This window comes from Cinclus cinclus, chromosome 7, assembly GCF_963662255.1.
Source record: "Cinclus cinclus chromosome 7, bCinCin1.1, whole genome shotgun sequence".
NCBI lineage: Eukaryota > Metazoa > Chordata > Aves > Passeriformes > Cinclidae > Cinclus > Cinclus cinclus.
Genome location: NC_085052.1, coordinates 11217591 through 11233736, shown reverse-complemented (window position 1 = coordinate 11233736; position 16146 = coordinate 11217591). Strand labels below are relative to the sequence as shown.

Sequence of the window (16146 nt, the reverse complement as noted above, 5' to 3'; positions counted from 1 at the left end):
GAGTGTACCTAGGCTATTGTATGCTTGGTCTTTCTTGGGCTTGCCTTCAATCTTTATTCTTCTGTGCGCTTCCCCCATGAAGACCAAGCAGGTCAGCCTGGGAACAGGGAACAGATCATGAAATCCATCTCAACCAGATCATGTTGGGGTCATCTCCTTCTGCATTAGTCACTGTGAGCTTTCTTAGTATCTGTCAGGAGAGGTGGAAGATTCTAAGGCTTGGAAAATGAGCAGTTTTAGAAGTGTCTTGCATGTCTAAAATGAGCCTTGGTGGCTAGCTTGGACATGGATCACTAACATCAGGATATTGAGTAGCTTCCTGTGTTTCCTTCATTGCTCATTCTTCTCCCCTCTCTCCATAAGTGGAATTGAAGCAGACCAATTGCTCTTGCTATTCCAGTTCTCAGAAGCTTTACTTCTCCAGGAAAATATTTTTTTGCTAGATCTCATTGGTAAAATAAACAAAACACCCAAACCAAATTACCCACAACCCTGAACAAGGTCTTCCAAGCCAGCCAACATGATGTGTCACCCCAAGAGTTCGTACTGGAGAGTTGCAACAGCATTTTTCATATGCAACACTGTGCATGCATGTATGTATAGCTCCTTTCTTCACAGTTCTGTAGTTCTGAATGTGTTTCTGGCACTGCTTGTTGTTTGTGGCACAGAATCTGACACCAGGGATAAACCTCCTTCTTTAAGGGGCTTATCAATTCGCTTGGGAACAATTTGCTGGTGTGAAATCAAATGTTGCCACTGTTCTTAGAGTTTGAAGATGAAGCATTCTGCCCGTGATAAGTAAAATCCTTATTATTCAGATCTATGCTGAGCAAAACAAGCAGGAGTTAAGGTCTGGCCTGTAGTGAAACAAAGTTGTGCATCACTGGGGCTACCAAGGTCTTTCCTGGCAGAGGTTGTGTTCTTGGTGAGCTGGAGGGCTGTGTTGGTGGGTGTGATATGTTTGATGCTACAGTGCTTGAGTGGGGAGTATTGTCATGCTCTTTGGATAAATATTTGCCATTTACCTTTCTGATGGTACAGCCTTTCCTGTTTAAGTGATAGCTCTGACCAGGCTCCTGAGGAGAGGCAGGCTCAGATCTGCTGCATGGTGCTTTTTAGCTGCATCAAGAGACAAGACCAGCCCAAACAAACATAAAGACCTATAATGGTCTTGATTTTTCAGTCATCAGAGTAAGTCAAATAGCAGGAGGTTGCAGAAGGGCCATACCCTCACAATACCACCCCCATGGTACACTGGAGTCCACCCCTCTTGAATCAATGTGTTGGAGTGCTCTGGGAGGTGGAAATACCAGAGATTACTTGTCACGAAAGAGTCAGAGCAGAGCTTTAAAAAGGGGAAAATCTTGGCACCATATCTTCATAATTTTTCTCCTTTTCTTAGTATTCAGCCTTAGGACAAATGATTTTCTATTGAAATCTGCTGTACTTGCCACTAAATTTGTGGTGTGTTTCTAAAACTTGTCTTCTTCTGTAAAGGGAGATAAACAAAAAGTATATGTATATATTCAATTTTAATGCATACTAGAAATCATTTCACTGTTTTATTTATTTATTCAACACTAACCTTTGCATTTGCATATGTAAATAGTACTATAAAGCTGAACTGGACTAGAGAGGCCTTTTAGGGATTTGTTCAGTCAAACAGCTTTAAGACTCAGTCATCTGGTTAAAATTTGAAGTGGATGCCCGGAATAAGAAGGTGAATAATAAATAAAAAATACTGAAATGAGTAATATCCTCTTTATCTCTTTATCTGAAATCACATAAAGGCTGCAAGTTCAGTTTAATCCTTCTGACATCAGTCAGTCTGAGTTTTAATAGAGAAAAGAGAGGAGAAAAACCCAGACCAATAGCTGGTCTCTGGTTTTTAACTTGATACAGAGCAGGATGCTCTCTGAAAGAGACACTGGGAGACATGAGTGGTTGAGAGATTGTGCTTCATGTCACTGAGCTTTCTGTAGTTACTGCTGTTATGCTGCTGGAGAAGAAAAAGAAATGCCAGGGGCAAAAGATAAAAGAGAATTGAAAAAAATGGCTGTATGTTGCTAATCCTTTCCTCTGATGGTGAGACTGGTTAATCCATTGCAGAATACAATCAGGATGCTAGGCCCATTTGGACTTGCTTGTGAGCATGACTTAATTGGGACTAAGTTGCCTGAAGCCTGGCTAACTTGCACCTGTAGACAGGACATGCAAAGGATAACCAAGTTTTTGATGCAACTGATGCAGCTTGGTCTGTGCTGAGGTCCTTGTATGTGCAAACCAAGTCCAGTGACTCAAGGAACATTCCTGGCAGGAACCTTGCTAAAGTCAGGGCAGAGTTGTAGCACTGTAGAGTTTTGGAGTGTGGATTACCAGTTATTGTTTCTAAAAACCTGTATGTTTTGAGAATTAGTTATCTTAATACTGATGCTGAGTTCATGAGCATAATCTTGAATTTGGACAACAAATTTTCTTTTCCTGGATCCTTTCTTTAAAAAAGACAAGCGATGCTTTATTGCTTTATTTTGTATCTACACAGAATTCATTTTGGGGCAGAAAATTCTGTCATATTTTTTTTATACAATAACCTGAAAAGCAGAGGAAGTCTGGCTATTGAGGACTTTTAGTGAAGTATGTTACCCTATCTAGAGACAGTGCTAAAGAAATATAGCCAAATTAGAATATTCAGATAATATCTGATCTCCTGAAGAACGTGGGACAGAAAATCTTTCCTAATATTTCTTACAACAAGCTCAGTGATGTTGGCTGAAGTTTACATAATTGGAGACCTTTTTGACATGAAGATCGAAGGATGCCTGCTTCCGTATCCTTCCTCTGTATGTGTTTTACTGGCAGCTTGAGCTGTTCCTGGCCAAACTGGCATTCCTGTTGACATAAATCCCATAAAGGCCTGATTCTTTTGTCTTTACATATATCAGTTGCATTAGATACTTTATGGAGTCTGAATTTCAGTTTTCTGACTTTCTTTTGCTGGCTATACAGTGGTTTGGTTGTGTAGCTGAGTACAAAGATGGCAAGAATTAATTAACTGCCTCAGGCTTTGAACACTGCTCAAACAGCCCTTTCCAATCATCTTTCTAAATTCATCTATAGTCCAGCTCTGATGTGGCTGCTGCATCTCTGTGGTCAAACATACTGCCCATTCAAGAGCTGTTAATATTCAGTGTGAGCACGTGTGGTTTATCTTCCCAGTCACACTTAGCCATCCGTCACAGCGGTGCCACACGACACATCACTAGGTTGTGAACCCTTCCAATCTGTACACGGACCTGCCTCGAATTGGCAAATCCAGTTACTCAAATCAAATGCAATGCAGAATCTCGTGTGCTCAAATGATATTGTTTTCCCATTAGGGTCTTAAGTTTGGCTGTTATGAACATTTAAGTTTTTCAGTTCTGTTATCTACCTCCTTAGCTGTCAATCAATCCTTGTTTTGTTAAGCCAGAATTTATATCAGATGAAATCTATTTGAAATCCTGATCAAAATGCTGTCTGGTATTTAGTTTTCTGTGATCTAGTGGTAAAGCATAGTAGTTATTTCTCAAAGCATGTTTTTTTCTCTGAAGGACCAAATTTGCTCACAGTTGGAGAAAAGGAGCTTTCATATGTTTTGATTGTGAGAGGCTGCATTGTGGGGAAGAAAATAATTACATGGAGAATGGTGTTTGTAGTATTAAGCAGAGTATATGTGAAGCAAACATATGTCTGAAACTCAATGTGGCATTGCATGGAAATTTGGTTATATTACAGCTGTGCCATTTCTCAACCAGAAAGACTCAAAAAGATCGTTATACTGAAAATTTGGCTTCCAAGAAGAGTCATGTCATTATCTTTGGGGTTTAACTAATAAGCAGGTTGATTTCTAACTTGCTTAAAATTTTAGACCTCGTTCTGAATATTGGAAAATAGAGATTAGGTCAATACAGAAGAGATGTGATTCACTCCATGAAATCAGATCATGGCATGACCTTGAGTATAGAGTCGCTACTGCACCAGAGTTGTGTTGACTGATCTGATTTGTGTCTCATTCTATTTGGTACTAAGAACTCACTTGTCACCTGCTTCCTATTAAGCAAAAAATGCCAGGGGAGCGGCCAGCTTTGTTATATGGCAGTCAAAGAGAATGTGTTGACAGCTGAAATTCAGAAGCGCCAAGTTGTTTGACAAGGTTTGCAAAGAGACAACCTGCTTTTGATTCTCAGGAACCCAGTCTGTTTTAATAGTAAAGGGAAGACTGCCTTGTTAGCCTCCCCTGGCAGTGAGGGTGATTGATAATTGTATATAATTATTGTGAATGATCCATTCATGTTCTTTAATCTGAGCTGATTTTAATACTTTATGTAGCAATAGGCTTTTTTATTTTTCCTCCAAGTTTATACTTTCTTATTTTTCCTTAGAGTTTATACGTTGTTTCTCTCTCTGTCTTCCAGCTGTACAGCTCCATGGACTTTGGAAGAAAATGGCAGCTCATGCATGAGCGGGTCACTCCAAACAGGTTTTACTGGTGAGCTGGGGCCACTGGCTTGGCTTGCTTTGGGTGGGTCATGGAGGGGAGGAGGGCATCTGACTTGAAGGGATTGTTTACTTTACCTGAACATGAGGTACACCCTTGGTTTTGTTCATCATCAGTGCTATAAATTCAATCTGTAGCACATATCGTGTGATGCAATAGTCTCTGTGTTTGTACCTCTTGTCTTATAAAATGTGGTGTCTTTTACAGAGTATAAGTCTTTTGGTAACTGCGGAACTCCTGCTTCTGTAATACACCTGCTTAGAGTAACACAGAGGAGCTGCCCAGTGCTTCAGTGACAAGCCCGTGACCATTAGACTTGCTGTTTTTCAGCCCTTCAGAGAGTTACTTTAGCTTAGAACACAGTCTTTGTGCAGAGCCAGCCACTCTGACCAATCTTCTTATGCAATCTTGGTGAGAAGGGATGATTCACTCTGCTTTAAATCACTCTCCCAGGAGCCAGTTTCATTACAGTGACTAGTGAAAGCCCAAGATCTGCAGTTTGCTAAAAATCTGCTTTGTGACTCAGTTCCTTCTCATTTCCCAAGTTTCAGCCTCTCAGATTGGAAGAGTGTCTTAAAATCAGATGATGGAACAAATTTAGTTCCTATCTCCAGGCTCAGCCATCTCAGATGCCTCTTTTCCAAACTTCCCTGCACCATGTGAAGGCTCAAGAATTGGCTTTTACAGAGAAAAAGTGTAATTCTTCTCTAGTTGAATTTAGGATTTGGGGTTTGAATCAGATTCTTAATGCTGTACTTACTATATGGCAGATGATGGGGTGTGTGTGTGTGTGTGCAGAAGTGCTGATTTACAGAACCTGTGCATAGCTAAAAGAAGTGACTGGTCCTTAAGTCCAAAAAAGATTGTAATATTAAGGAACTGGAAGGTCACATTTTGGATGGTTAAAAATAAAAAGGACTGGAAAACTTAAAAACTGAGTCCCAGTTACAAAGCATGATATGTATCTATATGTACATATCTTAGAGTCAAATTCTCAAAGAGATTTTTGCACCTCATTGAAAGCCTCTGGAATACAGGCACAAAATGTCTATAGATTGTATTTTCAGTATTTCCACACCTTGCAGTGGAGGTAGAACTCCTCATTTAAAATTATCTGCATCCTTCTGCAAATCTCTCTCAACATCTTTAGACTGCAATATTTAAAAAATGGCCTTTTGGCACCAGGTCTGGAGATTTCCCTTAGTTTGCCTGAGGAATTTGGACAGTGTGAGAATGTTTTGAACACTGAGGAAAGGAAGTTGTAAGGCTCCTAGGTCACACAGACCTACAAAAAATATCAAAGGTCTAGAACCTTTCCTGTTCCACCATTCCATAATGTAGGAAAAGAAGTGGATTTTTTTTCCTGGTTCTGGTGGATGGATGATTGACCTAGTTGTCAAAAATCCTTTGATCTCACTTTTCATGCCTAGTGCACATGACAAAGGTGAGTGTAGATTCTCTCCAGGTGTATCCTTATGCAGAGCAGCATATCTAGTCCGTGGAATAATTTCACCCTATCCTTCAAATAACACAAGTGAGCTTAGGGGAGAGAGACTTTTTTGGAGGATAAAGTGCAAGGGCTAAGCTGACCTGGGGACAAAGCAGAACCTCTTTTCAAAGGACAGGTTGTGATGTTGTGCCTTATTTTCAGCTTTCATATAATAATGGTTAATGGAAATTGCCTGGTTGTCCATTTGACACCCACATGTGTATTTTTTTCCTCAGCATACCTCATTTTCATTGTTTTTTGGCTGCACGGTTTGAATACTGATTTTTAGCAGTACATTACATAACATCTCTGTTTCAGGTGCCTTTTTCTCTTAGAAAATGTACAAGTCTTCTATACTTAAAACTCATAAGACATAGACTTAGAAATCTTTATTCCACTTGGAAACAGCAGAGTCACATGGACAATAAGCTTCCCAAGAGAGTCAATCTGGTTTTTCCCAGACTGCAAGGGATTTGAAACAATCCATAGTGCAGGGTCCAGAGGTACTGAAATTGTGGAATATAATAACTCCCCTTAGGTGATTTATTTCCCTTTTCCTTTTCTTTCATTTTAAAGCTGCAAACTGTGATGGCTTGCAAGCTCTGGCTTGTAAGATCTGTACAGAAAAAATGCAAAAAACATTTTAGCCTTAGAAATTTGTTGATTTCTTTTTATTGCACTACAAAAGAGAGAAAAGTGGGTGTAGTTGTAAGTTAAAGCTGAAGTTACAAGTTATAGGTGTAAGCTAAAGCTGTAAGTTTCAGAAGGATGTAAGCCACTACTCTGAAGCTTATAGAATCATAGAATAATACAGGTTGGAAAGGAGCCTGAAGGTCATCTAATTCTAACTTCCCTGCCAGGGCCAAGGGCACCTTCCATTAGACCAGGTTGTTCAAAGCTCCATCCAGCCTGGCCTTGAGCACTTCCAGGAATGGGACATCTGCAGCTTCTCTGGGCAACCTGTTCAATTGTCTTATCAGCCTCACAATAAAGAACTTCTTCCCATTAGCATTCTAAACCTATCATCTTTAAATTGAAAGCCAGCACTCTTGCCCTATTATTACATGTTCTTGTGAAAAGTCCCTCTCTTTAGCTACTGAAAGGTGCTGTAAGTTCTCCTGGAGCTGTGAGGTTCATACATGCCCAGCTCTCAAGTCTCAGTCTCTCTCTGGATGCCATCCCTTCCCTCAAGGTATGTCAACTGCAGCTCTCAGCTTGCCTGTGGCAAGCTTGCCTTTCCATGTCACCAGCCTGTCACTGTCCATGTCATCAGTCTATCAAATACTATGTTACTGAACCTCTGAATTAAAACTTCCATCAAAGTTGAAATAATAATGATAGGGAGATGCCACAATAAGGTGAGATGCTTTTTTGTGCTGCTCTGCATCGTTCATTAGCAGAGGCTCAGGTAAGCATCCTTCGTGAAAGGGATGGTCTCCATCTGATTGGAATGCAGCTGGTTTTATCTGGGGCAGGCTTGGCTGAATGTGTTTGCCTTCAAAACATGACTTTTATCTCTCAGTCTGCTTTGAATGGGCTTGTGAAGACTATAATCTTCACCCGGTTGGTGTGATCAGTCAACCTGACAAGGAGATGTTTTTTTCTCTCTGAGACCTTTCTGAATAATTACACCTTCCCTGAGAGACCTCACACATAGAGACCTTAAGGCCAGGAGAGAATCAGGGTTGCTTCAGAGCTTGTGGGACTGGGATTTGAATTGGTGTAGTTCTAGCAGGCAGTGTCTGTGATGGCTCTCCTCTGGTCAAAAAAAAAAAACAAAACAAAGTCCTAAACTCCAGTCCTATTTTGTGGCATTGTATCCTGGCTCCTGCTTTCAGCTTCTTTCCTTAGTCATAGATGTTGGTGCTACTCACTGGTTTGTAGTTTTGTGTTCTCATTCCATATGGATGTCACATGTCCAACTGTTCATGGGACATCTCTCATCAGTTCCTGAGCCCACTCAAAGTTTGTGCATGAGCTGAGATTCACCCCAGGCCACTCATAGTTATAAAAAACCCTAGGATTTGAGTTTTCTACTTTGGTAGTAGTGATTCATTTGTTAACTACACCCACTGATGGCAGTGGCAGAGCTTGAACAGAATGTGTTACTTGATGTGTGTACAGGCATCCAGATTTGGCTCCCACGTGCCTTGGCCTCAGATTTTAATAACTTAGGATCCTGTAAGACTGGAAATAGAGAGTTACACTAATGTGATACAGAAATTCCAAGATCACTCAAGATAACTGGAACCAGCATGAGTGCAAAGTTTGTTAAAAGCCTACTCAGTGTTCTTTTCTTTCAGAACACATTTCTGCAGCTCCCCCTGGGCCCTGTTCATTTTGAATCGCTGTAACTTAGGCACCTGTGCTGCCATGTGGAGGATATAAAAAAAATAAAGCCCATATTTTGTACCATGGAAATGTTGGGGAAGTTTCCTCCCGTGTAAAACACATGGTGTGTTCTGCTGACTAAATACTGTTGCTCTTCTGATAGAAATTCATAGGACTCTAATTGTCCTTAAGGTTTTTTTTTGGTACCTCTGCCTTTTCCTGCAGCAGCACAACAGGACTAAGCAGGTGGGCAGGAGAGTTTGGTTACTGGACATTGACCAAGCACTTTGATGGACACAGCTTTTCCCTGTCACCTTGGGTGGACTCCAGCTGACTTTGCCTTGTTACCCTGTAGGTGAGACTGGGATAGGAGAGCACCTTGATGACTGTAGGTGGTGAAGTAGTCAAATGTAGTAATATGAAGTGCTACAACAGTGGATTAAGAGCACTAGAGTGTAAAAGAGAATGACAAGATGCTTTAGTGGCATATGAAATCCTTTTATCATCTTATGGCTTAATTCTTTAAAATAAAGTTTCTCGAGGTGATCTGTTTTCTGTCCAATCAGCTAAACAGCTGTGAATATCCCCCTGTCCATCTTTGGACAGTCTTTGGAGTCCCTGCCTATATCTGCTAAGTAGACACAAGGATCACCATCCTGAGCAGAGGACAGCGCTATGTTCCTTTGGATACCAACACCCTTTCTTAGGGTCTCCCCAGGTTTTCTTTTTTGGAGAACAAATTCCTGTTTCCTGCTTTCCATCATCACTGAGGAATTGGAGGATGTGGAACCATTTTCCTTGGTTTTTTTTTTTTTGCCTGTTAAAGCTAGACGTTTCCCTTCTCTCATTTCTCTCTCTCTCATTTGCTTTTTTACTAGTGCTCTCTGGGATCCTGGGTGATTCTCTCAAAGCCTAGGAGCAGGAAAGTGGGGAATTACCCTTTTGTGTTGAAGAGAGAGATAAAATGCACAGCATTTCTGATGCCTCTGGGGATACTTAGAGCCCTGAAGCTGGTGTGCAGCGTGAGTCTAGTCAGTAAGAGCCAGTAGTGCTGAAAGTTGGACAGAAAACACCAACAGGGCAGGAAAGGAGAGACTGGGAGGAGGAAAAGAGGACATGCACTAGTGTGGCTTCAAGGAGCAGCATTTGTATTTGCAAGTAGAAAAATTAAATGTGTCAAGCAGTTCTCAAATATACTACTGATTCCCTCAACAAATCTCCCCAGAATTTTAATTCTTCCCTTCTTCCCCATGTTAATCTACCAGATTTCTGCTTTGTTTTTTTTTTTTGTTTTTTTTTTTTTTTAACTTGTGAATGCCAGCCACAATCCCTATGATCTCTGAGGGTTAAAAATGGGGAGAAGGTTTTCTGTCTTCTGTCACAGTTGTTTGAGGAATGAGACAACAAATGTTGTCTTTTGATGGCAAGGTTTTCAGTCCTTTTTTTTTTTTGTGATTTTGGATAGTAACAGATGATAAAATATATGAGGCAGAGTATTTATTTTTATTTGCAGCCTGAATTTCAGGATGACTCTAGTGGAGGCTGGTTTGGGTATCTGAGAGTAGTGTGGCAGAAGTTAAGGGGTTTACCTCAGTGTTTCTAAAGGTTGTTATCTGGGTTTATCTGTGCCTTCACACAGATGTTTGTGTCTGTTTTTATTTCTTCATCGTTGTGACAGCGCTGATATTTCCTAATTCCATTGCCAATCTTGGTCCACGCAGACCATTTCAGCAGCAGTTCCAGGAGTGACCTTTGGATACAGCTGACATTAACTTTACTTGCCTAGTTTGTCAGCAAAGAGATGGTTAGTCAAATATGTGCCTGCCTCTCCTGTAAATCCCACTAATCATTAACTACCAGATGGTGTCATTGCACAGTGCTGGGGAAACATCGCCTGATTTTTTACAGCCAAGTTTAGTGTTAGGAAAACATAGTCTTGTAAATGTCAAATTGACTCTTAAATAATCCTATATTGGAGTTTTTCAGAATTAAAACCATGCCATACATGGAGCTCTGGATAAAAGGAATGACTCCAATTTGGCATCTATGGATGACACCTACGAGCATCACCAAGGCGTGTACCCAGTGCCTATTACTGGAGCCTCCCTTGGCTAATGACTCATTTGGCTCTGGTAAGGGACTTGCTGCCTATGCCCCATGGGCAGGAACATGTGGGGAAGATTTTTGTTCTGGAGACTAAAGCTAACATAAATCTGGAATGTGTTACTCAAGCCACTGTGACCATGAACGGTGCTAAGCTGAGGACATTTCCAAACTCTAGCCTCAAGCTCTGTAATATAAGTTCAGGAATGATGAGACTGTCTCATAAATTCTAGGCCTATACAGAAAGATTTCTTTGCAAGGTCACTTAAATTAATTAAAGACTGCAACACCATGGTGATAATAAGCCTAATTTTATTTTCCTTTTCACTTAAGAAGGGGCAAAGTAAAAGTGTAAACCTAGGTCTTTTATTTCATTTTGTGTGCCTACAATTAATGCCATTGGCACTATAGATATTTACTCTTTCCAAATGTTAGGCTGTTGGTGTCTAACTTGTGATTACACAGTAACTCTGTGACAGAGCTATAAATGGAACCTGGATATAGAGGTGGATACTGTTTATTGGCTGAAATAATGTTTATTTTTGTTGGAAAATTGTCAAATAAATAAAGGTATTTTAAAATTCATGGCAACATTATCAAAATGTTTCTCTCAAAAATTAAAGGAAGGAATATAGTGAAATGTTTGACAGTTTCTGGATGGTCTTTTTAAGTAAACTTAAAATTTGAATAAAACTTAATTTTGCAATATATGGTCCAAAAAATTAAAGCAGGAAAAGAGTGCAATCTGAAACAAAATGTGTGATTTTTTTTTCTGTAAACATAATCCTATCCTGGTTTTGAACTACAGATTGATAAGCGCTCTTCCAGGGACACTGTAATAGATTTTATGGATATCTAAGAGAATAACAACCTAATGACCCTAAGAACAGGAAAACCCCTCACTTTCTGCGGGATTGTTTTATAGAGACTGCACAGACCCCAGGAGTTTCATTTGTGCCTATGGTCAGTGTAATGTTCAGACTACTACTCCTCTTTGTGAGCACAGTCCATGTTCTTTTTGGAACAAATTTATGAGAGACTGACAGAAATAGTTGGATCTGGGAAAGCATCTTTGTAGAAAAAACCCATAGTAGAATACTGGAGAAGTATTACAGACTATTTTCTAGTTTACCCTAAAACCAAAGATATTTGGGAGTTCGGTGTATGTTTATGCTGACTGATGACTTTATCTTAGAAAGGAAATTTGTTAGAACTAATCTCTTGTACTGTGAATGTAAGCTCTAAGTCATAGCTGATGGATGCTTTAATATTGTGTGGTGCTCCCCTCCTTACTGCCTGCTTTTCTAGGAAAATTATGTTTGACTTTTCTGCGAAGTCCTGTGGATGTCATGCTAATCAGGCTAATCAGTTCTTTTAATGAGAAAAGAAATTAAGAAAAACATACTGAAAACATTCTGGCTACAAGGATTGTGTGTGTTCGTGGGATTATGAAGGGAAATAATTGTAAATACTTTAAATTTTCCTTTAAAACCCATGAACTACATAACAAGTAGTCCCTGAGTGAAGTGCTGCATGATAAAGTGTCACATTACGTATACACTTCTGTAATTATGGCTGCTATCACAGCAAGGATGAGTTCTTTCAATGAAGAATATACTCTGGAAGGGCAATTTTGGAATAAGTTGTCTTTGAGGGACTTTTGTTTCTAACCACTTTCTTTTTTCTCTAACCTCTTTTTGCTTGAGAAACACAACATGTCTTGCAGAAGGAAGGATTATCCCTCTCCACTAATGTAACTGTGGATGTCCTTACATAAATGCTATCTGGCTTTTAGAATTTGTGATTTGTTGTGATTTTAGTATAATTTGTGATGTTTGCCACATTTATGTCTTTAATGTTCTGTGGCTAGCAGTTATTTTTTTCCTTAAGGCCTCAAAAAGTAAGGGCTGAAATATTTCTGCTCATTTGGTTTAAAGATGCCGACCACTGAATGTCACCCATCACACTGCAGTTAGTGCTTTCAGCCATCAAAAAGCCTTTTGCTTTGCTCTCTCATCTGTCAGGTTTCTTTATCTCCCAGGGACCAGTCTCTTCTCTCACCTCTCCTATTGCTAATCTTATAATTAGCATCATGGGATAATAATTAGGATAATTTTATAACCCTCATCTCCCCCACACTCTCTTTGACTGAGTGTCTGAGACTGAAGCACACTAGATGAACCACTAGTAAGGAAGACCAGGAGTGCTTTAAGGAAGGGTTTGTTGAATATTTCTCCCAATTGGTATTGATCTCTGGAGTGGGTCTCAGTGCTGTGTCTGTCTGGAGAGTGCATGGTGGGAGGATCTGTGTTCTTCTTAAGCAAGAAAGGAACAAATAAGACCAAAACCCATCCAAACAAACAAATCCAAACCCCATCACTGTGTTTCAAAGGCCAGTGTTGGAAGCTGAAATGCTGTACTGCTGACTCATGTACTCTGCCTGGCCTGACTTCATCCTGGCTCTCCTGATGCACGTGAACTCAAACCCAAATTAATTCCCGCCTGTTAGGAACAGTCCCAGAGTAATTCTTTGTGATACTTTGTAGGAAGCACTGATGAAAGCCAACCCTCTAATTAATATATTGAATAATGCATCCCTCTGAGGCATATGAGGATCTCCCATGCTTTCATAGCTTGGCAAAGCTCGTCAAAACCAGGCTGCCAGGCTGAAAGTAGCATCATATTTTGTGCATTCTGGCTAGCAAGGAATAGTCTCCCACTTCTTTTTTTTTTATTTTTATTTTTTTTTTTGTGGGGAATTTGGGTTAGGTTTTGGCCTTTGTTCTATATCATACAAATCTCTCAATTTCTGGGAAAATGGGTGAATTCTCAGTGGGAGAGGGAATCCTTCTTGTTTTCAGATGACAGAAAGAGAAACATTTGAGAATTCTTTTGAAATCACTACAGTTCTGAGAAGTTTAGGGATGACCTTTTCACGTACTCTGATTATGGACATAATTTTCTGGCTATTCATTCAGTGGCAAAACACTTATAGGCATCAGGAGTGAGCATCTTTTCTGGATCTGTCCTCCCTTTGCCCCTGACCTCGTCCCCGGGGGCCCACTTGATTGCAAGAAATGCACTTTACAGTTCTTGTTTCTTTATAGCAACTGGGGCTGGAAGCATCCTTGCATTGGAGGAGGTTGCAATCTAATAGAGGATTTATCCTCAGCAAGTACATCAGCACCATCAGGGACCATTTTTACTTGAAACTAAATGCCTCAAAACTCTTCAGCGACATTTTCTCAAAAAGAATCAGGAAGGACCCAGGTAAGTTCCAGTTCATTTCCCTGAACTGACTTCAGCTGCTGAACCTTTGGAAATTTGCTTGGCATTAAGCTGAACAAAACCAGTTGTTTTATTTAACAGAAGAAGTTGAGCCCATGCTGTGCAGAAAGAACAGTCTTATCAAGGCAAAACAGACAAGATGTTTCTGAATTAATTCAAATGTGAACCATTTGTGTTGCTCAATAACATCCATTAAAGATAAGGAGGTCCGTTTTTATGCCTTCTGCTGTTGTAAATTAACAAACTCTCTTAAAATGGCAATTCATCAGCAGTTATATGAGGCAGAATTCATTCTTGTCAAGAGAAGAAAATGAAACTCCCATCCTTTCATTCCCTGGCATTCCCCTGAGTCTCCTCTGTAGAATGAGATGAGTTTAATTTTGCTATTGTTAAACACAGTGAGCATGAAGCTACATCAGAATGTAAGAACAGGAAGGAGCATCTTATTAGCTCCACTACAGGTTCTTTTAAATAATGTTGATTCAGTAATTTGTGTTTTACTGGTCATATAGAGAACAAGGATGAAAAGCCAGTGAGTGATGCTGTTTCGCTTGCATATTTGTAGAGTGTTAATTGGAATAGGACATAGCAGTGGTTATCATAGCTCTGTAATTACCTTGGAAGATAATTGTTCTTCATTGGGCAGAAGGCAATGAAAATGGGATGTAGACATATTTCCATGTTTAATGGAATATCAGGACTTCTGTAGCTGAGTTTGAGAGAGAAACATACTCACCTGTGTCTGCCAGCAGGTACTTAGGAAATAATAAATAATACCTGTAGACTTCAGAGCTGATTTCAGTAGATCTGGGTTTTCTCACATAGGAGAAAATCTTGCTTTTTATTGAAAAAAAATAAAGAAAACCAAGCCAAAAGCTCGGTCAGGTTTTTGGCCAAAGGATACAGAGAGATTCTTGGGTTTTGCTCACAGTTTTTTTGGTTTTCAGGTTTTGATTGAAAATCTTTGAGTGAAGGAGACATGTTCCATTACTATATTGATTTTAGGGGCAATCTATAATAGTGACTCCCTAAAGCCATTTCTAGATCTGCAGTAGTTTCTCCAGAATTCCTTTTTTTTCTTTCTACAAATCATTAGATTTGAAGAGTGTGCTGGCACTTCGGAATTTGCCTTGAGGATAGAAACCAGCGGAGTGTTACTTTTCATTTGGCCTTGTATTTCTCCTTCCTTTTATTGCTCCCCTGTAACAACAGATTAAGAGCCCAACAAAGAGAAGCTCTTGATTTACCTGCAGCCTGACCATACACCTTTGCTTCTTGACATGACTCCCACTGCAGCATTCTGCCCTGAGCATTCTCCCTTGATCAGGGCAATGCTTTGGGGATGAGGATGCTTTGGGATGCTGCTGTTGTGAAGAGCTGGGAGTGTGTCTATTGCCCAGCCCCCTGGGCAGCCTTGTCTCATTGCTTGTTCAGCTGCCTAACTCAGAGCAAGGGACCTACAAAATATCTGTGTTTTCCCTGGTCTCTCCTGCTACAGTGTTGCTCTTTCACGGACAGAGACCTGCATGCTACTGTTTTATTCATCTCTCCATTCTGCTTGTGAGGATGCTTCATGAGACACTTGGTGATCTGCTGACCTCATGTCACTGTTGCTTTTACAAATCACAGCCACACAGACTTGCTGTTTCTACAGACAGAGCCTGTCTTTAGATAGCTGTCTGCTGCCAAAATCCCTTTTGTTTCCTGCTTCTTTGTCTTTTCCTCCTGTGGTATTGGGACAAATGAGTATCTCACTCTCAGCAGCTAATTGAGTGTGATTTTTTGGGGGGAGCAAGGAGACACACTGATGCATTTATGCTTGCTGGTCCGGAACAGAGTAGCTTATTCTACTCTGTATTTCTCCTTACCATTCTTATTCATTCCTTTCTTTCCCTCTCACTTTTCTGGCTGATGGCTAAAAGTCAAAGAATGAAATGAGCCATTTGTTCTCTTCAGGTTAGTGCTGGAAATGTAAACAACTGTCACAAAAGGTTTGTGACACAAATCTATTTTTTCTTTCTTTCTTCCCCAAAATGCATGAAATGAACCACAAATTCATTTCCAGAATGTTAGATGTTATCCCAGGGTGATTCTTCACAATATCCTCTAACAGGGAATTTGGAGAGTCATTCTTCCTTAATTAATACAATGTACAATGCTCATAGGCATATGGGGCTCATCAGCAAATCCTATACATATTGTCTGTGCCAAGTTTCATACTGGCATCTTTGGATGCTTTAAGCTTTATTTTTATCCATCTACTTCTGCATTCATTTATTAAATGATGCTCTTGCTCTGAAGCCTTTCAGAGGGACTTTATTCTGCCTAGGCCTCTGTTAATAGCTGAATCACTGAGCCTTAGCATTTTGGGCATGTCATATTTACAATTGGAAAATAT

At 40.0% G+C, this 16146-nt stretch overlaps 1 protein-coding gene across 1 annotated transcript in view; it reads left to right on the top strand.

The window, feature by feature from the left end:
- Positions 1–16146, top strand: part of SORCS3 (sortilin related VPS10 domain containing receptor 3) — a 263700-nt gene that overhangs the window by 163827 nt on the left and 83727 nt on the right. Inside the window, exon 5 of the mRNA XM_062496294.1 lies at positions 4455–4528. Coding sequence (XP_062352278.1) covers positions 4455–4528 — 74 coding nt within the window. The remainder of the gene's footprint in view (positions 1–4454; positions 4529–16146) is intronic.